We start from the raw sequence: 21,999 nt of genomic DNA on the forward strand, positions 1-21,999 counted from the left end.
TTTTTTTTTTTTTTTTTTTTTTTTTTTTTGGAGTGTGGGGGGGTGGGTGCCAGGAAGGTTACTTTTTGCCTCTAATTACTGCACCAGGAATACTTTCACCATCTGACTTATAAAACTGCTAACTTTTCATTGAATTTTTATTACCATAGCATGAATAATGCATTTAGTTCTGAAATGTCACAGTGAACATCAAATGGTTTTACATAATACATTTTTGCAGGAGTTTCAAGAAGCTAGCAATCCTTGGAAAGAGTAGTGAAGACACAATCTTGGAAAGAAAACTTGATACAAATTTGTCATTTACCCAGGAGGGAAAAATAAGTAGCAGAAGAGTAAGTGGAGAGGAAAGACTGTGGAATACAAGTTTTTTTTTTTTTAACCAAAAATAAGGGAATAAAAGCAAAACATGTACACTTTCTTCCGGGGACAAGTGGAAGAAAAACCTCAGGGAGAAAGAAGCAAATATGGGAGCAGGGTGAGTAGGGAGAGGAAGGGGAAGGGAGGTTAGAAACTCCATAAATACAAGAATTAAGTCCGCATTTAATACCTTGAAAAAGACTGAAATTGAATTTGAAAATGTAGAAAAACCGAATCATAGTTTGGAACCACAGTATGTGTAGAGACTATGAGAGCCATTTTCAATTTTTTTCTGATTGATGGATCTGAAAGAAGAATGCAACAAGATGCTGTATTAATTGATGAAAATGCTCATACATCTTTTAGGTTTTGAGACAGACTATATTATGAAAACCTGACCAGTAGTAAGTGCTAAACCCCCGTGTCTCCCTAACAGAATTCTAATAGAACTCTCTATATATTTTTAATTTTTTTTTTGTAGATGTACACTACATCTTATCTTTATTTTATTCACTTATTTTTATGTGGTGCTGAGGATCAAACCCAGTGTCTCACATATGCTAGGCAAGTGCTCTACCACCATGTCACTACCCCAGCCCAGAACTCTATATTTTTTAAAGCTGGGCCCCAATATTGCCACAGTGCCACACCCTAGGTAGAGCCTCCATCCTGTGGTAGAAAGTGGTTAGAAGAGACCCCCCCCCCCCAATACACAAACCTCACTGCAGCCACCAGAACTTAGCTCCACCAACAGGTAGCTGGGGCAACATGAGAAATGCTAATGTTGGACTCACTTTTTGATTCCTCTTCTCATTGGTTTTTATATATTCTTCCTTTAAAACATCTCTCAAGTTAATCTCTTTCTTTCAAAAAAAAAAACCCCAAAAACCCTGGAAACCACTGTCCTACTTTTTTCCCCACAAAGCATAGTGTATCAAGGTCTTTTGATCTTAGGGAAGCTTCATCATAGCCCTATAGAAGAAATCCCATGGTTGGCCTTAAAGCAATCATGGTAATTCTACTCCCCTTACCTAGGGATTGGTCTGGGATAAGCCTATGTATTAATTTTCTATTGCTGCTATAACAAATTGCCACAAATTTAACAGTTAAACACAAATTTATTATTTTTCAGTTCTGTAGGTCAGATGTAAGGAGTATTAGTTTAGTTGATTTCCCTGCTCTGAGTTTCATGAAGATAAAATAAAGATGCCAGCTGGCTAGGTTCTTATCAAGATGCCATGGGAGGGATCTGCTCCCCAACTTATTTAGGTTGTTGGCACAATCCATTTCCTTGTAATTATATGATGAGATCATCTTTCCTTTTTTTGGCTATTAGCTGGGTACAGCTCCTAGCTCATCTGAGGCCTCTCTTCAGTCCTTGCACAAAGACCCTTGTATCTCAGCAACAGTGTTGACATCTTCACACTTAGCATCATTCTGTTTAAGAAATTGTGTGGTTTCTTTGGACCCTTGCATAATCTAAGATAGTCTATATTAGTAAAGTTTGCAAACTTAATTATATCTGCATATTTACAGGTTGCAAGAATTAGAGTGTAGATGCTGATGGGGCCCATAATTCTGCCTTCCATATTATACAACTTGTACACAGTTAAAAAATAAACAAAACAACAATAACAAGGGGAAGTCCGTTGGAACCTTCATTTCCTGGATCAAAAATGAAAAGGAGGAGACACTGCTACTTTTTTTCAGTTACAGGTGCTAGTATACTGGGAGACATTAAGAATTAGAATAAAATGTCAATACACCAAGGGTGAAGCAGGGGATTAGAAAGTACTTGGATTTTTTATGACATTTTTGAGCAGCAAAACCAATGACAGTGACTACCTTTGGGTAGCTTCTAATTTGGAGAAAAACAACTGTTCAATAAGACCAGTTTTCTGTTACTGGCAACTAAACACTCGCCTGGCATGTGCGGGACCCTGTGTTCAATCCTCAGCACCACATAAAAGTAAATGAATGGAATAAAGGTATTATGTCCAACCACAACTAAAAAAAAAATATTAAAAAAAGCAATTCTAAATGATATGTTGTTCTTCTCCTTAATTTCTAGAACTCTTACTTTTTACTGCTTTAATAGTGTGGGCTAATCTGATTAAATTCATTTATGTTATCATGCATAGTAAATATCCTCAGTGGCGGGTTCAATCACAACTTTACCTTGAGAATGTGCTCTCAATTAGAAGAGGGTCCAGGGTTGGCAAATTATGGCCCACTGGCCAGGTGCTGTGGCATAGTTAGAGTAACTAAGAAAATTTTTACATTTTTTAAAGGTTTGTTTAAAAAAAGGAATATGTGGCCAGAAAGCTGAAAAGATTTATTATCTTGTCCTTTGTAGAAAAATCTTGCCAAACCCTGCAGTTGCACAGAGGACCTATCTCATGAAGTTGAGATTAGGATTTTACTAAGGAAAAAATCATTATGTCAGTATTTAATACCTTTGAAAAATTATTATAGATCACCACGTTAATTTTGGTACAGGTTAAGATGTATTCTATCTTTAAATTAGATTCCTTTTCAGTTTATTAAATTCCTATTATTACAAGACTATGAAAGACACTGGGGTTATGTAGTGAATAAAAAAGGGTCTCATTGTAGTTGCAAATTGCTTAGGGAGAAATGGTTTGAGCAATACTCCAAAGAAAAGATAAGGGTATGCATACAATTTTTTTTTTCAGTACTGGGGATCAATCTCAGTGTCTTGCACATGCTAGGTAAGGACTCTGCCACAGAACTTCTTCCCCAGTCCTTAAAATTTTATATGTATTCACCTTTTTCTATAGATCTTCAGGCAGGATTGAACAGTAGATAGTTAGAAATGTAGGCCTAAACCTCAGGAGCAGAAGAGGAGAAATGAACAACCATCCAACAGCTACTCTATATGTTTCATTTTATTACATCAATCCTCAAAGTTAAAATGTTTTGCAGTTTCTACTTCAGGTAATACTCCAATGCCCATATTATTTTCATTAAATTAAATTGCTTCTTAAAGGGAAGTCAGAACTAAAGGAAAATAGGGAATGATTCACAAAAAGTCTGGGGAGGGCTGTCAGGGAGAGACTATGGAATAAGAGGTAAAGGTCAAACACAAAACCTGAGGGATTGCCTGTGTTTAATTATGGGTAAAAGGAGGAAAGGTAGTAGAAATCTCTGAAAAAAGTGATCCAAATGTATAAAGATAACTAAATGAGACTTCATGGAGACTTGGAAATTCAAAAGTTTTAAAAGCTCAGTACCTTCAAGTACAACACATACAGAGAAGAAGTCATTTAATTTGGCCAATAGGAGAAAAGGGGATATCTTACAGTGTCCTTCAGTTTGGTAGCAACTCATCACATGTAAATTAATTGAAGCTAAATAAAAATTTAGAGATTCAAAAATTCAGTACCTTACCTATCTGGCCACATTTGAAATGCTCAAAATCCAGATATGGCTAGTGTCTACCACATTGGACAACTCAGGTTATAAAAAATTTCCATCACTACAGAAATTTTGATTGGGATATGTTTGCAAAATATCAGAAGCAAGATTGAAATGGGGGAGATTGAACATGTTTACCTTCACACTAAAACTTGATTTGACCTCTCCAGCTTGCACTTGCCTTTTCCTCTTATGTTCTGGTCTCAACCTTCCTTTCCTGGACTATTGCAAGGCTGCTTGTCTGCCTCCCAACCTCTGTTCTTTTCTCCTTCTAACTTCCTTTTCTCAAAATAAATCATTTCTCCACTCAACAATACTTTCTTTTCAGTGCCACTTTCCCTGACTACCTAGCCTTAACTTCTATTCACAGTCTGCTGTAGTGGAGCGCTGCTAGCCTACCGGATCACGCTACAGGAAGGCGGCTGAGTGTCTCAAAACTTGAACTCACAGCTCATATACAATGCTGAGAGAATGATTATGGTGCATTGTATCACATTTAACATTAGAATAGAAACGATTGCTGATCATTGCACTTTCCTGTCTTTTCTCACCTGTTGTCAACCCTTTTTTTTTTTGGGGGGGGGGTACCAGGGATTGATTCCAGGGATACATAACCATTGAGCTACATCTCCAGCCCCTTTTGTATTTTATTTTGACACAGGGTCTTGCTAAGTTGCTTAGGACCTCACTAAGTTGCTGAGGTTGGCATTTTTTTTTTTTTTCTAATATTTTTGTAGTTGTAGATGGATACTATACCCTTATTTATTTATTTTTATGTGTTGCTGAGATGAAACCCAGTGCCTCATAAGTGCTAGGCAAGTACTCCACCACTGAGCCACAACTCCAGCCCACTCCCCCACCTCCACCCCCACCCCCCCAGGTTGGCTGGGGATCCTCCTGCCTCAGCCTCTGGAGCCGCTGGGATTACAGGTGTGGGCCCCGCTCAGGCCCAAACATTTTTTTCTTTCCCTTTGCCGCTGTTGTGTCTCAGTTAAAATTCCGGTACATTTCTGTTTACCACTGCAACAACTGTCTTAATTCTAGTCTCTTCTTTCACTTTCCACAAGGAGATCTGGTCATACCATTCCACTTCTCTAAGCTTTCCTCCCTTAGGCAAACAGGATATAATATTGTTAAGTTTTCTAATAATTTAGGGACACCCCACCTTTCCTACCTTGACTTCTTTAACACGTTTCTATTACTCTGTGGGTACTCACCATTCCCCTGGAGCTTTCATGCAATGTCACCCCCGCCCACGTGATGCCATCTTTCATACCCCAAGATCCTCTCAAACCTCTAATAAGATTCAGGACTAAAGTAGCACAAAGAGCCCAAGCTGAGGGAGGCTATTATTGATGGAGTAGAAGGACACGACCGTGTGACCTTGTCCTTTTGGGAAGGGACCCATAAAAATAAGCGGCACGTCCAACCACAACTATTCATCCGAAAAAGAACCAAATCTTCACTGTTAGGGTCAGCGGCTGACAAACAAAGACGTCTGGGTCAACGCTCCCTGGGGCTTTGGGAGCGAGGGGGATTGTGGGAGCGCTGTTCGCGCACCGCTGGCTCATGGGAAATGTAGTGTCGTGTTCTCCAACATGGCCGCGCCCAGGTACAGTGGTGTGCGAAGGCCTCTTACGGCTCTCTGGGGCTAGGTGGAAAAGCTGGCGAGGGAGAGAGCAGCAGAGTAGCGAGAACCCGGCCTGAGCAGAGGCGGAGGTGTGGGGCACTTCTTGCTGGCGGGCACGAAGGGCTGCATGTCTTCATTTTCTCTTGTCGGACTTTTTCGTTCTTTGTTAGGTCGCTGGCCTGGGGCTGAAAGCTCGAAAGAAGGAAGATCTAGGCGGCTCTCTGCTTGTAGTTTGTGGGCTGTACTGTGTCTGTGCGTTGGGTATCCACTTAAGGTTGAAGGTGCACGTGTTTGTGTTTGGTACGATTGCTCACGTGGTGCCTGTGTCACTCTGTTTTGGGGGCCGGGCACGCACTTGTCACCTAGGGCATGTTAGTATGGCTCTTCTAGGGCTTTTCTGACCAGTGTCCACTCAGTGAAGCAGAGAGCTTGTTGATGGCCTGATTTCCCACGGAGCTGTCTTCCTATGCTTTTGTTTAGCAACCCCTGTGCCCCTTGCGTGTGGTGGTGTCACCCTGTGGTTTTGATCTATTTCATTGGACATTTATTGCTAGCCGAATGCCAGGCATCCAGTCTGTTCCCTTAAGTAGATGACAGCCTTCTGAGAGCCCAACACACAAACAGGTAATTATAATACAATGTGAGGACTCCAGGTATACACTGTGCTAATGAAAACGTTGAAGAAGGCCACCAAAATCAGAATTCTGGGAGAGGAGAGGTTTAGAGATGGCAATTTCTATTTAGTTATTTTTTGAAAAGTTTAATGAGTAGCTACTGGGTATTAGATCTTGTTTAGGTGTTGAGTGCTACATGGTGACAGACAAAATCCTTACCTTACAGAGTAGACATTCCATTAAGTTGTAGGAGAAAGAATAAACACAATAATGAACACACAGACATTTAGAAAGTACTTGAGTACTTCTAAGGTACTTTTGAGTATTCAAAGGGTTAAAAAGGGACAATATGATAAGTGATAGGGGAATTTTTCCTAGTTGTTTAAGATCTTTATTTTCAAATAGGAAATGCATTTGAATAGCTACTAAATTCAAGTCATGAAAGAGGAAAATTCTCATTTCTGGATTCATCTTACCATTTTCCATTCCTGGAGACAACCCATGTCACCAGTTTCTTGTGTGTTCTAAAGATTTACATGTATACTCTGTGTACCTGTGCTATCTTTAAAATCAGGCCTCATTTGATAGGAATTTAGGGTCTTTCTACTTATTGTTATTTAAAAATTTTTGTTGTTGTTGTAAATGGACATAATACCTTTATTTTGTTTATTTTTTGTGGTCCTGAGGATAGAACCCAGTGCCTCACATATGTAGGGAAAGAGCTCTACCAATGAGCTACAACCCCAGGCCCTACTCATTGTTATTAATGCAGGTCTACACAAGCACAGGAACATTTGTTTTGCCTCTACTACTTTGTTCAAAATAAGCTCTGTATTGTTTAAGAAGGGCATGGACATAGATACTACAATTGCCACTTGGGGTGGTATTCAGTAGGGTATATTGAGGGTTAAACTACCTAGCAAGCAAGTTGCAAAGCATGCATATTCTTTAGGCTCTTTTATCTTACAGAGAATATCCTCAGGCTGGGGAGGCTCAACTGGGCCCAGCATGGCTAGAATCCTACTAAATAGTGACTTTACTCCTATAATATGCCAAGGTGCAACCGAGAATCTGTGCAATAATGGAAAACTCCCTGGCTAGGGAAGTGGCCTTGATGAAAAGGAGGTACCTTTATGCTTCAACAGCTGACATCCTGTTATTGTTGAATTGACAGGTCTGCTGGGCCATTGCATTGCCAAGCCACAGGAATGGAAGTGGGGGACCAGCTTCAAAGGCTATCTGGATTTGTCTTTCTTTACATGCAAAAATACAGCATGATTGAGGGAGGGAGAAAATAGAAGGGATGACCAAAATGTGGTATGAGGCTCCATCTGCTGGTGTTGGACTCTTAGTGGCAAACTTAAAAAAAAAAAAAAATGTATTCAGCATCTTTTCTTTTTCATTTCTTCCATTCTTAGCTTATGTGAAACATCAAGAAAAAAATTTGTAGTATACTCACTATTTGTTTTCCATGACATACTACAAAGTTGCTCTTAGAAAGATGGAGAATTTAGAATGGAATGACTATAAAATAGTCTTTTGAAAGCCCTCAACTGTTCTTTGTTTTGTTAAACCATTCTGATATGGCTCGAAAGAAAATTAACAGTAATGTAGTAACAGATAAATTTAATCCTAAAAAAGTTGTGAGAGGCACTACTGTTATTATCCTTATTCATATTTACGGAAACTGAAGCACAGGTATATGTAACTAATTCAGTCAGGATCATTCAGCTAGTTGGACTCCTAAACACTGCACTGAAGAAGGGTCTAGGGTAACTAGGGAAAATATGACTTAATTCCTCAAAGAGCTCATAGTCTAGTGGAAGGGGACAGATATTAGAACAAATAATTTGAGCAATGTTACAAATATCCAGTCATTTATTCTCTTCCTCTCTAATGATTACTCCTCAGGTTGTCTAACCTTAGTGGTCTTCTTAGGAGCTACTTAGTATTGTCAACTGCTATGCAGACATTGAGACTGTTTCTCACCAATGCCTTAAACATATCATATCCTAAATCTGACTCATTACTTTCCTCCTCAAGTGGCCCTTCCCAACCTTCCTCTTGACTTTGCAGTTTTGAAATGATATCACTAGTCTCTCAATCAGTCAGTCTGTGTCCTATTAGTATGCGATCTTTTATTCCTTTCTTCCTCACATCTGAGTGGCAATCAAGGTGTATTGATTCTACCTGAAAAGATTTTTACCCTTCCTCTTTCCCCTCTCCTCATTTCCTTTCTTTCTGTACCTCCATTGTAGACCAGGCCAACATTTCTACTTGCCAAGCTGGGTTATTACATATTTTCTCATCTCTCGTCTCCCTAGTATGCTGTCTAACCAGCCTGTCTTACTGGTTTTCCTTCCTATCACACGTGCCCTGTGTACTAGGAAGCTGGAGAGCTGACATTTCAACAAACTTGGTGTTTTTTTTTATTGTATACTTAAAGACTACTAATGAGAGTTTCTACTGTTAGCCATTTTTAAATATAATTTTACTTAACCCCCTAAATTTTGAAGTGTGCAGAGCGGAACTAGAGGGTCAGCAAACATCTCTGCTCAAAAAACATTATGCCTATATCACACTGTCTTTGCCAGACATACTCTTTTCTGTTTTAGTTTCTGTTCTTTACCACCTCACTAAATATTTTCTTCTTCATGTGACTCTATAATGTTCTTATCCTCCAGTACTGAGAATGGAACCCTTTCTGGTTTGAAGTTTTCCCAACTTCAGTTAACACTGATCTTATGTTTTTGGATCTAATTCATGTCACACTTAAGGACTGTACCATTAGCACTTACAGATGTGTCATATGATTTCATTGTTTAGTATTTGCCTTGTCGAACTTAAACTTTTTGAAAGCACATGGTATGTATTATAGTTGTATGCTGCAGGGTGAGACATAGGAATATGTGTATTCGTAAATTTAATATTTAGACCTTCAACAGTATTCACTGGGCACCTACTGTGTGTTGGCATTCCTGCTCTCTTGGGGTTTACATCATGATGGGGGAGTTAAGCTAACGGGTGAATCATCAATTATGTTAAATTCTGTGAACAAAATAAAATTGGCTATTGTGATAAAGCATGGTGTAGGGTGCTGATTTTGAATGATTATAAAAGCCTCTTTGGGTGTACTTAATAACTCCCAAATTTGATGATTGATGCGTTTGATGATTGATGTATTTCAACAAAATGAATAGTTTTATGAGGTTCTTATTTCTATTATTTAAAATTATAGCTATAAAATATATAAGATGTACAGCTTTTAAAATAGTAGTACAAACACCTGTACCTGTTTTCTGGCTTGAGAAATACCTATGATGCTTCCATGTGACACTCTCATCAGTTTTCTTTCCCTTTCCCACAGATATAACCTCTCTCCTAAATTTTGTGTTTATCAGTTTATTGCTTTTATTTTAACTTTGTTATATATATTTAATATCTAAACAGTAATGGCTTGCTTTTGGATTTTGAACTTTATTATAAGTAGAATTGTATTTATTTTATGTTCTTCTGTGAATTTTTTGTATGGTTCTTCCCTCTATTGCTCCTCTTACCCCTCTTCTTCCTCCTCCTCCTCCATGTCTTACATTGTGATAGTGGAATTTATCTATGCCAGTGTTATATAGGACTTTATAGTAATGGCATTCATCACCTATGGGTAGAACTGTGTGCTTAATGGACTAAAGCATTGAAACATTTCTTAGAACCCTCAGAAATGTTATTAGATGTTCCTATCTTGCTACCTTCTTAGATATTCCTTTATTTCCCATGTCTGTTTGTTCTCATTTCTTTGGATTGGTGAAAGGTAAATAAAGAATTTTTAAAAAATTGTCATGTAAATATTTTTATAAATTATAGGACATGAATAACATTATTATAATTGTTCCTTTAGGGAATCTTAAGGTTGACATTTTTTACTACTTTTTTTTTAATAGTGTTGCTATGGACACCAACCATCAAAGTAATATCAAACTCAGTAAAACTGAGAAGAAATTCTTAAGGAAACAGATTAAAGCCAGGAATACTTTGCTGAGACATGAAGGCATCGAGGCAGTATCCTATGCCACTCAGGTGATCTAAAATATTATTATTATTTGAATGTACATATATTGGTATGTAAATATGTTTTATTTATATTGTTAATTGCTCAAGACTGTAGTTGTGTGTTATCTCCACATTAAATATACATATGATAGGGCCTAACTTTATATTTTGGGCCATAGCATAACCCAAAAGGTTTGCTAATCAGTAACTATTCTTTGCACTAGAATAAGTTGTGGGTTTATATTAATGATAACAATATACAAGTCTTTTCAGTTGATAAAACAAACATATTCATTATCATATTTAATTTCCTAAAAGTCCTTATGAAATAGCTGAGAAAACCATAAAGTTTTGAGAGATTATGATATATCCATTGATGTAAACTAGTAAGTGGTTGATCTTGTAAGCCAGATCTTCTGTATCCTAATACAATCTTTCTTCTGTTCTCAACCTTACCTGTGTTATAAAGTATTTTGATAATATACAGTAAATCTTTTTTCATTTACTAGACCTTATTTATAAAACTTTTTCATTATTTGCCTACATAATGAAGCTTCCATAAAAACCCAAAAGGACAGAGTTCAGAGGAATTTCTGGATAGTGGAACAGGTAGTGGTTCCTGGAGGGTGATGTAGCAGAGAGGGACTGATTCTCTCTTCCCTTTCCACAACTTTACCCTGTGTATATTTTCCATCTGTCTGTTCATCTCTGTCCTTTGTAGTACTCTTTATAATAAGTGGGTGCATGTAAGTAGAGTGTTTGCCTGAGCTCTGTGGGCTTCTCTAATAAATTAATTGAACCTGAAGAGGGAGTCCTGGGAACCGTTTACAACCATACTGTCAGAAATATAGGAGACAACATACTGTTTGCTGTGGCATCTGAACTTGAAGGCAATCTTGTGGGACTGACTTCTCAACCTGTGGGATCTGATAGTGTCAGAATTAAACAGAATTAGAGGACACTTTAACTAGTTTCTCCTGGAGAATCTGCTGCAAAATATACTGGTTGCTGCTGGGGAGAAATCCTCACAGTTTTTGATGGCTAGAAATCATAGAAATATTTTCTATTAGGTTGTATTGCATGTGTGGGAATAGGAAAAAAAACAAAACTTAACCCACTCTGTCTCTCAGAGTTAGGGATATGGAAATGTTTTTGTGATTATATGTGACTACATATAAGCAAATTATTTTGGCATTTTAATCAAAAGACAATGCTCATTGACTGAGGTCCAGGGCAAATAAATTGCCATCTGAAAATAAATTTTCTGTCCTTTAATATAGTATTGTAGTACTGGATTTGTTTACTATGTATATGTGTATACTTGTATGCATATAAAGTATTGGATACTCTATGACAAAATAGTTTCACTTTTCTTCTTATCCAATTAATGGTAATTCTTTCACATCCTTTTTAAGCAAGGTTATAGATAACTTTCATTTTGTATAACAAAACTAATACCTAATCTTAAACTTGGAATAAATTAGGGTGTCATCAAACAATTGTCCTAAGAGCAAATCAGGCTTATGAGTTAAGAATGGATTTTACATTTTATGGGCTTGTTAAAAAATAAAACCAGGGGGCTGGAGTTGTGGCTCAGTAGTAGAGTACTCAACTAGCATGTGTGAGGCACTGGGTTCAGTCCTCAGCACCACATAAAAAAATAAACAAAATAAAGGTATTGTGTCCATCTACAACCAAAAAATAAATAAATAAATAAATAAAGCCAGGACTATATTACAGAAACTTATGTGGCTTTCAAACTCTTAAAATATTTATTATCTGAGTCTCTTTAGAATTTTACCAACACCTGGTATAAAACGATAAAGTGAATGAGAGGAGACCATTCATGGTTTACTTTTGTTATACTGTAACATTTTTAGAAATCATAGGTCATAAATCGAGCTCTTAATATTGTGTAGAATGGTTTTTAAGTATAGAGATATAAGGACACAAGGCTATAAACATCAGAATGAAGATAGGAGGACTCTCCAACCCAAAACCTCTTGAATAAAGCTTAGTGTAGGACTGTAGATGACAAGAAGCACAAAACTTACAAAGGAAACAATTTTAACTGCAAATTGACTAAATTACTTAGACTAATTAATTTCCTTAGGGAAATGTTCATATTTTATGCTCAATAGAACCTATAATTGATTTTTCTTTGAGCTAATACCATTACTTTTAGTTTTTAGTAACCATTTTATAATAGTTGTATTAAAAGTGTGGATTCTGTAAAACTAGTAGAAATAGGTTTGGAACCAGCTCCTCCTAATCACCACCTTAATCTAATTGTTCTGATTTTCAGTTTCTTCCTCTAAAAGGCTCATATTACTCAAATAAATATACTTCTTGTAAAGATTATGTTAATCAGGATTAGGTAGATAACAAGAATATAGAACGTTCATTCTCTGGAAAAAAGCAAGTATCATAAAACTGCTTGTTTCTTCCCATTCTTCCTCTTTTCTTCCCTTTAATTATGCTAAATTTGTTTTTAAATGATAAAAAGTCATTTTTAATTTGCATTTATAGTTATTAAGAAATGAATATTTTACAGAAATTGGCTATTTAAAAACAAATGTTTAAAAAAAATAAAAAATAAATAAAATAAAAACAAATGTTATTTACAACATAGGAATTCTTTTTATTCTTCAGATATTTAGTAAATTGGTTTACATACTTTGAATGAAATTAACAAGTAATTACCACAAAAAATTTCTTTTTAATTACATCTTTGTTGAAAATTATTTTAAAATAACTTTATTTTAAAACAAACAAGTTGATATCAATTGATCATGTTTCTTTCTTTTTTTTTTTTAAAGAGCCTGGTTGTTGCCAATGGTGGTTTGGGTAATAGTGTGAGTAGGAAGCAACTGCTCCCAGTTTTAGAGAAATGTGGACTTGTGGAAGCTCTCTTAATGCCACCTAACAAGCCCTATTCATTTGTAAGATACACAACTACAGAAGAATCCAGAAAAGCCTATGTTACCCTCAATGGAAAAGAAATAGTGGATGATTTAGGACAAAAGATTATTCTGTACTTGAATTTTGTGGAAAAAGGTATTATCATAAAGGTATTATATAGTTTTTTTTTAAATAATGGTTCTTGCCTTTGTAAGTTTTCTTTTTTTAAAAAAAATATTTAACATCAATAAAATTTAAGGTTATCCTGTATTCATGTTTAACTATGCAAGAGTACAATAGGAATTGATTTTGTGATTTTAGTGTTGCTGCAGTGAGAAAACATATAGCATGCTAAAAGACAATGCTTTTCATCCTGTTTGTAATTATTACTTTAATCATGATAATCATAATCATTCCAAGTAATGTATACTTGTGTATATACTTACATATTATATTTACATATAATCATATGACATAATTATCATCTTATAAGTTATTTTTTATTTCAAATTTTTTCTTTTTTATTTGTTTTAATTAGTTATACATGACAGTAGAATGCATTATGATACACCATCTGGGAAGCTTTTGTGAGTTTTCTTTTCATGGGCATAAGTTGGATGGGAGTTCAGTTACTGTGAAACAAAAGGCCATTGGTAAAGTAGTCCTCTGACATATATTCTTTAAGCACCTATTTGTGCCAGACTTGGGGCTAGTAGTTAAAGGATATAGTGGTGAATAATACATGGTCTGCCCTTCAGGAGGTCTCACTAACTAATGATTAATTAATTAATTTGTTTATTCATTATAGTACTGGGAAATAAACCCAGTGCCTAGCAAGTGCTAGCCAAACACTCTATCCTTGATCTACATCCCCGGCCCTTTTTGTTTTATTTTGAGACACAGCCTTATTTAGTTACCCAGGCTGGCCTTGAACTTGCAATCCTCCTGCCTCAGCCTCCTAAGTAGCTGGGATTACAGATGTGTGCCACTACAGCCAGCAAACAATACATTATGCCTGTTACTTAATTTAGAACTTTGCTACCTAATTTTACTTTTCAGAGTTTAATATTGAGGATTCGGATCAGTTTATTTCACAGTATGTACCCGGAAGCTTTGAATTAATCACTTAAGAATCAACTGTGATCCAAGTGATATATGTCAATCTTCATCTTTTTTGAAGAGCGAGCAGAAATCCCCAAAACTTTATAGGGTGTTATTCAATGGACTTTCTGTGTTTGTGAATACTTTCATTTCTGTACTGTCCATACAATAGTTGTGGATAGTGCAATAGAGGAACTGAATAATTTAAGTAATAGCTTTATAGACTTATTTGTACAATTGCTATAGGGAGTGTTACACCTTTTTACCTCTACCCATAGATATGAGATGTATTGAGATGAACTGTAATTCAGATATCTAATTTTATATCCATTTTTTATTTATTTAGCAATAAAAGAGATGTTTAGATATCCTGAGGGTAGGTAACTGGGTAAAATATGATCAAATTTATGTTTTTGTAAAATGAGACTTAAAGGGAAAACTTTTAAAGACTCTTTTTAAATATATATGTAGAAATTATACTTCTCAGTGTCGCTGTGTTTAATTTTAAATCTGACTTAGACTTCACAGATTTTAAAAACTAGATTATTCTTGTACTTTGTTTCTGATCAGTTTTTGAAAACTGAATGGTGAAGGAGTAGCTAGTAATCAGGAAGTATTGTCCTTAGATTGCCTCCTCTGCCTCACTCCATTTAGTATATAGGACGTTCAGAAAGGAATTGTACAAAGTGAGCTTGGAGTATTCTTTATATGAAATCCTTCATTAGCATTATATCCAGGTATACTTCTAAGACTGTAGCAATCACATTTATAACCTTGGAAATAATTTTTAATTGAAATAAGAATTTTTTATTATTTATTTATTTTTTATTTATTTGGTATCAGGGATTGAACCTGGGGGCACTTAACCACTGAGCCATATCCCTAACCCTTTTTATATTTTATTTAGAGATAGGATCTTGCTAAGTTGCTTAGGACCTCACTAAGTTGCTGAGGCTGGCTTTGAACTTTTGATCCTCCTGCCTTAGCCTCTTGAGCCATTGAGATTATAGGCATGTGACAATGTGCCTGGTTACAAATGTTTTGATACTTTTTTTATATCTCCTGAAGAGCAAATATAAGAGCTTAATTTTAATTTTTTTTTGCAAAATTATTGTCACACAATAGAATACAAGAGATATTTTTAATTTTTTTTGTAAACAGGAGGATGTTTAGGAAACTAAATATAACTTAATTGTACTATGAATTATCTGTCTTTAAGGAATTCTTCCCAAAGCTTTTCTTAACAAAATTTGAATAAATAATATAATTTCTGGCATATAGTAGGCACTTGGTCTATACTTATCAAGTGATTTACTATTTATATTTACAAAGTGCTATTAACAAAATCTAGTGGGTACTTATTATTTTTGTAAATTTTTATATTAAATAATTCTAAGATAGATTTGCCTAGCTGAAAATCTTTAGAAATCATTTCTGTAATGCGAACAATTGGATCCCTAATAGTAGATATTAATATATGTATTCCCTTAATCTGGTAGAAAATTTTTTCACTTTCCTTCTGTACCTATCTAAAACTTTGAAGGACATAGAAACTTAAATTTATTTTAATATGTATTAAATAATTCTTCTTACGTGATTTTTAAATTTCTTTAGAAAGCTCTTTGCTAGTTTACATTTTTCTATTACTTGACCACATCTAGTATGAAGAGATTGAAGAGTAAAAATGGGCAATTAAATTCTTGAATTAATATTCAAAGCTAATCTTGACCTTGTTGTAGAGGTATATACTGTGAATATTGTGAGAAACTTTGTCTTTTAGTGATGATTAAAAAGTGAATTATGATCAAGCAGTATACTTAGTACTGTTCTATTTGCTGAAGGGAATTGGATGAATAAAATATGCCATAATTTTGATCTTGGTCCTTGTTTTTGTAATTTCTTTTTTTGGGGGGGGATGGGGGGCTTGTGGAACTAGGGATTAAACTCATAGGAACTCGACCACCGAGCCACATCTCCAGCCCTATTTTGTATTTTATTTAGAGGGTTTCACTGAGTTGCTTAGTGCCTCACTTTTGCTGAGGCTGGCTTTGAACTTGTGATCCTCCTGTCTCAGCCTGATCCATTGGGATTACAGGCATGCGCTACCAAGCCTACCTATAATTTCAATATGTTGTGTGCCTTTTAGCATTCTTATTTATAAAAATGCGAATTTTCTGAGTTGATAAATGACTATTGGGCAGAATTATCTGTATATAAAATTTTTCTGTTTTATATGTAACTATTTTAATTTGATTTCCCCTAGCACAATGGAAGGAGATGGGGCTTCAACCTTTACCTCCAGGCCTCATGGTAGTAGAAGAAATTATTTCGTCTGAGGATGAGAAAATGCTTTTGGAAAGTATTATTTGGACAGAAGATACAGACAATCAAAATTGTAAATAAAACTTTCCGAATATCATGTTTAAAAGTTCTGCAAAATGTCTGTCACTACTCTTCCTTCCCTCCCTGCTTTGGTTTATTAAAACTTTAATATTTCCTCAAGTTCATTGAGAGTAGCTTGTATCCAGTGTTAGGCAAGTCATACCAATAATTCTTAGGAACATTAATAGTAGATAACATTTATATAGCTATCAATTTTAAACTCCAAACTGATGAATATTTATTAGTTAGCATTTATACAGCTAACATTTTAAGTCTTTTCACATATATTATCTTATTTGCTCCTTTCTACCCTAAAGCAGATTTCCTCTGAGGAATCAGCAATGCAGTACCATACCACTGTAGTGTAGCCAAAGCCTCCTGGTGTTATTTGCAAATTAGAGTTACTCTGACTTTCCAGATCGTTAGCAGTCTTGTGAGTGGCAGTGTGCATGTTTATATCTTTCACAGTGATTAGGTGAATCTCTTTATGTGTTTGTTACAGTTTTAGACTTGAAAGAACAGTGGATATGAAAAGAATAGTTAATGTTATCAAATACAGTAATTTAGCAGTCAACCGAAGTTATCATTCTAAACAAATCCATACTCATAATGTTGACTGAAATATATGAAGGATTGCATTTTTTTTTTCTCCTAAATAGTTTTCTTTCTTTTCTTCACACAGTTCAGAAATCCTTAAAACACAGAAGAGTAAAGCATTTTGGTTATGAATTCCACTATGAGAACAATAATGTAGATAAAGATAAGCCATTACCGGGGGGTAAGTAATTGTTAATAATAAATATGAGTTTAGAAAAAAAGACTTGTATATTTGAAGTTTGTCATAGCTTAAAGTGTATGTTTTATTTGTAGGTAAACTTTTGATGTATTTATTAAAGCCTTTTAATTAGATAAATGGTATTATTTTTATATTTTTAGCTTCTTACTGTATTTCTTATTGGTATATTATAATTATACATTATAGTGGGATTCATTATGCCATATTCATATGTGTATACAACAGTTTGATCAATCTTACTCCCCAGAACTTTCCTATTCCCTTCCCTTCTCCCTCATCCATTTGCTCTACTCTACTGATTTCCCTTCTATAATTATTATTATATATACACATATATATATTTTAAACATTTATTTTTTAGTTACAGGAGGACATAATACCTTTATTTTATTTTATGTGGTGCTGAGGATTGAACCCAGTGCCTCATGCATGCTAGGCGAGCACTCTTCCTCTGAGCCACAACCCCAGCCTTATTATTATATTTTAAAAATAAGTGCATTATAATTATGTATATAGGCAGGATTTATTGTGGTATATTTGTACATGGACACAATGGTAATATTTTGTTGTAAAAAAATTTGAACATACAAATAAAACTAAAACTACTTTTCCCATACTTCTTTCTTTTAAGAAGTTTGTGATATTACAAGTTTAGCATGTATTCTTCTAATCCTTTAAAAGATAAGTGTACATCCAAATATATACCTACTAAAATATGTAGTTTAATATATGTAGTATTATATTGTATAAATTGTATATTCATATTTTACATGCATCCCTCCAACATGTTCATTTTCCTTCATGATATATCTTAAATATCTTATGTAGTTTTTCATTTTACTGAAAGTTCCATAATAGCTTATTCAGTTAGTTTTCTATTGATAAGCATTTAGCATATAGTGCTATAGTGAATATCTTTGTGTGTGCTTCCTTAAGTACAATGTAAATGTGTTCTCAAGAGAGACTGCCAAGAAATAGAATTATTAAGTAAACATTAATGCTCATTTGACATTGTTACAAGATACAAATTGTTCCTCAAAACAGCTGTGCCAACATATTCTCCCCAAGTGTGCACCATTTTCCTTTCACACTTTCTTACATGTGATGTTATAAAACTTTAAAATTTTTAATTTCCTAATTAGTAATGAGGTTAAGCATTAGTATATCCTTTTTTATGAATATTTTTCATATTCCTTACCAGTTTTTAAATATGGGTTGCTTTTATGTCCTTGATATTATTTAAGGCTTTTCATTCATTGTGAAATAACATTTATGACTCCCATGAACTAACACTTATGACTCCTATGATTCCTATCACTTTGAAAAATGTGGTATTTTAAAGACAATAATTTAAAAATATACAAAATAAATATAATACTTAACATAACAAAAAAGAAAACGAACAGGTTAATTCTAATATATAATGTACAGGTTGATTATTCCTAATTAGAAAATCCAAAATTCTCCAAAATCTGAAAAGTTTTGAATACTGATGTGATGCCATATGCATTACCCATATGAGTTCATGTGACAGGTTAGTCAGAACGTAGGCGCTGGGCACGTGGTGCATGCCTGTAATCCCAGAGGTTCAGGAGGCTGAGGCAGGAGGATCACGGGTTCAAAACCAGCCTCAGCAACTTAGCGAAGCCCTAAGGAACTCAGCAAGACCCTGTCTCTAAAAAAGAAAAAAATATGTGTGTGTGTGTGTATGTGTATGTGTGTGTAAAGGCTGGGGTTATGGCTCAGTGGTTAAGCATCTCTGGCTTCAATTCCCAGTACCAAAAAAACAAAACAAAACAAAACAAAACAAAAACCCCAAACTCCAAACAAACAGAAAAACTACTTAGGCAAACTAAAAATATTATATGAAATTACCTTCAGACTATGTAAATAAGATGCATATATGAAACTTGAGTGAATTTTGTTTAAATTTAGGTCCATCTCTGAAATATCTGTTGTGTATTATATGCAAATATTCCAAAATCTGAAAAAATTCCAGAATCTGAAACATTTCTAGTACCAAACATTTTAGATAAGGAATAATCAATACATACTAAGTTTTATTATTTTGTTATTATTTTATAAAATACCCAAATTGTTGTTAGTGAAATTATTCTTTTAGACTTTTTATTTGATAAAATTAATGACATACATAGATTCTTAAGAGGTTTTGTTTGTAAGCTCATTGTTTTATTAATAGATCTGACTGCTACATTAAATCTGTTTGATTTATATCAGAGCGACTTTTTTATTCTTGGGTGAAACATGCAAAGTAATTATTTTAATACGTTTTGCCTTTATGATTGCTGATTTCAGGTCTTCCTGACATTTGTGATAGCATTTTGGAGAAATGGTTGAAGAAAGGTTACATTAAGCATAAACCTGATCAGTTGACTGTAAATCAGTATGAACCTGGGCATGGTAAGTATTTATTCTTTTAAAATACTTAGTTATATATTTCAGAATTAAGAAGATTATATAACATTTTAAGATCAAAGGTATTTGATAGTTAGCTCAAACTCTTAACTTTGCTTATATTAAATATTTATGTTTATCTTAATTTCTTGCAAATCTACGCCTCAACCCCTTGAGGAACATTAGTCAAAAAGTCTTAAAAGACTGATATAAATTGATGTTAATGATTTTTTTTTTGTTTTGCCTCTCAACATTTTATTTAGAGAAGGAGGTGACTGCTTAAAACAGAAGTATTCTATAATGAAAGAACTGAATAATTTAAAGAAGGGAAGAAAGTTAATTGGTTGAATGCCACTTTCTCTATTTGAGAATATAGAAGACAATTGTAGGATGTCATGTTAGTGGAAAATCTTTAGGTCGTAGATTTTTTGCCTTTGTTAGCAACATCTTTATCTGATATTTGAAATAATCAAATAATTTTGAGGGTTTTATAAATGGCAATAGTTGATGTATTTTTTATTGCTTATTAACCTGTCTTTCTACTGGTTTGTAAACTTCTTGCAGACAGGGACTAGGTCTTGTTTTATATCTTTTCACTATTCTCTTAGTTTCTTTACTAAGAGGTACTCAATTAACAGATTGATAGATCAGTAGAGGAAGCCTTATCTTAATTATTAGATATGCTCAGTCTTCACACATGGCTATTGCCTTTATTCTCCAAGTACATGGGAATTCAGAATTCAAGGGAAGCAATGACACTTATTCATCTTTCACATCTTCCTCTTGGGCTGGGCTTGGATAAGTGTCCTAGTTAAGCACTGACTCCCAATCCTTGATTGTAGAATTCTAATGGTACTTTATCATGAAGTTATTTTTAGTTTAGCTTTAAGTTTAATTTTGTTTAGTTACATTACCTTGTTTCCCTTTAACTAAAATTATAGTACCTTTTTGATAACCAATGTTTTCACCATAATTGCATGAGGCTGCATTTAGAATCATCTTAAATTTCCTACAAGGAAAAATGAAATGACATGTTATATTTTTTTATCTCAGGAATTCCTCCTCATATTGACACACATTCTGCTTTTGAGGATGAGATTGTTTCTCTCAGTTTGGGGTCAGAGGTAAATGTTCAAACATTTTTATTAGCTTTCAGCATGTGTCTTACTTTGGAACAATGTCTTTTTTATAAGATTATTCACATTCTTAATTAAAATGAATTAAGATTTTTAAATGATAAGTAAGGGCATCATTAGCACTTTATTTCTCATAGGACTAGGTATAATGGTATGCATCTGTAATCCCACTGACTCAGGAAGCTGAGATGGGAGGATTGAAAGTTTGAGGCCAGACTCAGCAATTTAGTGAGATCCTGTCTCAAAATAAGAATTTAAAATGACTGGAGATGTAACTCAGTAGTAAAATGTCTGTGGTTTTAATCCCTAGTACTGCACAAAAGTAAAACAAACAAACAAAAAATCTTAGAGAAAATGAAATTATCATATTCTCTCCCTTCAAATATCCAATGTTTTACCATCCTTCTTATCAAATACTAAGAAAAATTTAATTTTTACATATTTCACTTTAGCAGTTAAATGAAATCCAGATTTCCCTTGGTAGGTTGGCCAACTTTGGACCTACTGATGCTGCATTGCCATCTAGTGGCAAAAGACCATACCTGCAGGCCTTAGAAAAAAGACAAAACTAAAATGTGTCTGGAATTTTGATAAACTTTTTTACATATGTTACGTGATTAAATCCTTTCCCAAACTCTGAGCAGTAACAGGGTCTTATACACATTTTTTCCTGATGAATAAGAGGCTTATGTTTATTCACAGTTTCTGTAGCTGAACTTTGTTGAACTGCTAAAGAAGATATCAAAACCATGACTTAAAATGATATACGCAATTGCAAGAATTTTAGAGAGAAAAAAAATTAGAATTTTAAATCTAGAAAAATCTTTAAAATATGGGAGTATCTAACCTAACTAGACATTGCTTCAAAATCTGATCTTGTACCTGGTTGAGTTTTTGTTTTAGTTTTCTTTTCTTTTCTTTTTTTTTTTTTTAAACCATAGTTTAGTGCCCATCACTAGGTCTTCAGTGCTTTCACAATCTTTGCCGAGCTCCTGTGATCATGCTGATACTGTGGTTAAAGAATTAAGGCTGTTTGTTTGATATGACAAAACCATCTTATCAACTACACTTGTGGTTTCTTAATTTAGACTTTCAAAAATAATGAAGATGGGGAGAAAAAAGAAAGAGGTCTTCTCTGTGATTTATTTTTATTTTTGCCTCTTGTCTTTGCTTGTAGCTTTA

The 21,999-nt window shown here is 34.4% G+C and overlaps 1 protein-coding gene across 4 annotated transcripts in view; it reads left to right on the plus strand.

Annotated features, from left to right (window-relative positions):
• Nucleotides 1-5,338: 5,338 nt before the first annotated feature.
• Alkbh8 (alkB homolog 8, tRNA methyltransferase) overlaps nt 5,339-21,999 on the plus strand; it is a 51,447-nt gene continuing 34,786 nt past the window's right edge. Inside the window, exons 1-7 of one of the 4 annotated variants that reach the window (XM_048795782.1) lie at nt 5,339-5,407; nt 9,978-10,113; nt 12,906-13,143; nt 16,352-16,483; nt 17,153-17,248; nt 19,583-19,687; nt 20,735-20,805. In XM_048795782.1, coding sequence (XP_048651739.1) covers nt 5,394-5,407; nt 9,978-10,113; nt 12,906-13,143; nt 16,352-16,483; nt 17,153-17,248; nt 19,583-19,687; nt 20,735-20,805 — 792 coding nt within the window. In that variant the 5' untranslated portion in view covers nt 5,339-5,393. The other 3 variants (XM_048795783.1, XM_015489923.2, XM_048795781.1) reach the window with 3 other exon arrangements.

This window comes from Marmota marmota, unplaced genomic scaffold, assembly GCF_001458135.2.
Source record: "Marmota marmota marmota unplaced genomic scaffold, marMar, whole genome shotgun sequence".
NCBI classification, from domain to species: Eukaryota; Metazoa; Chordata; class Mammalia; order Rodentia; family Sciuridae; genus Marmota; species Marmota marmota.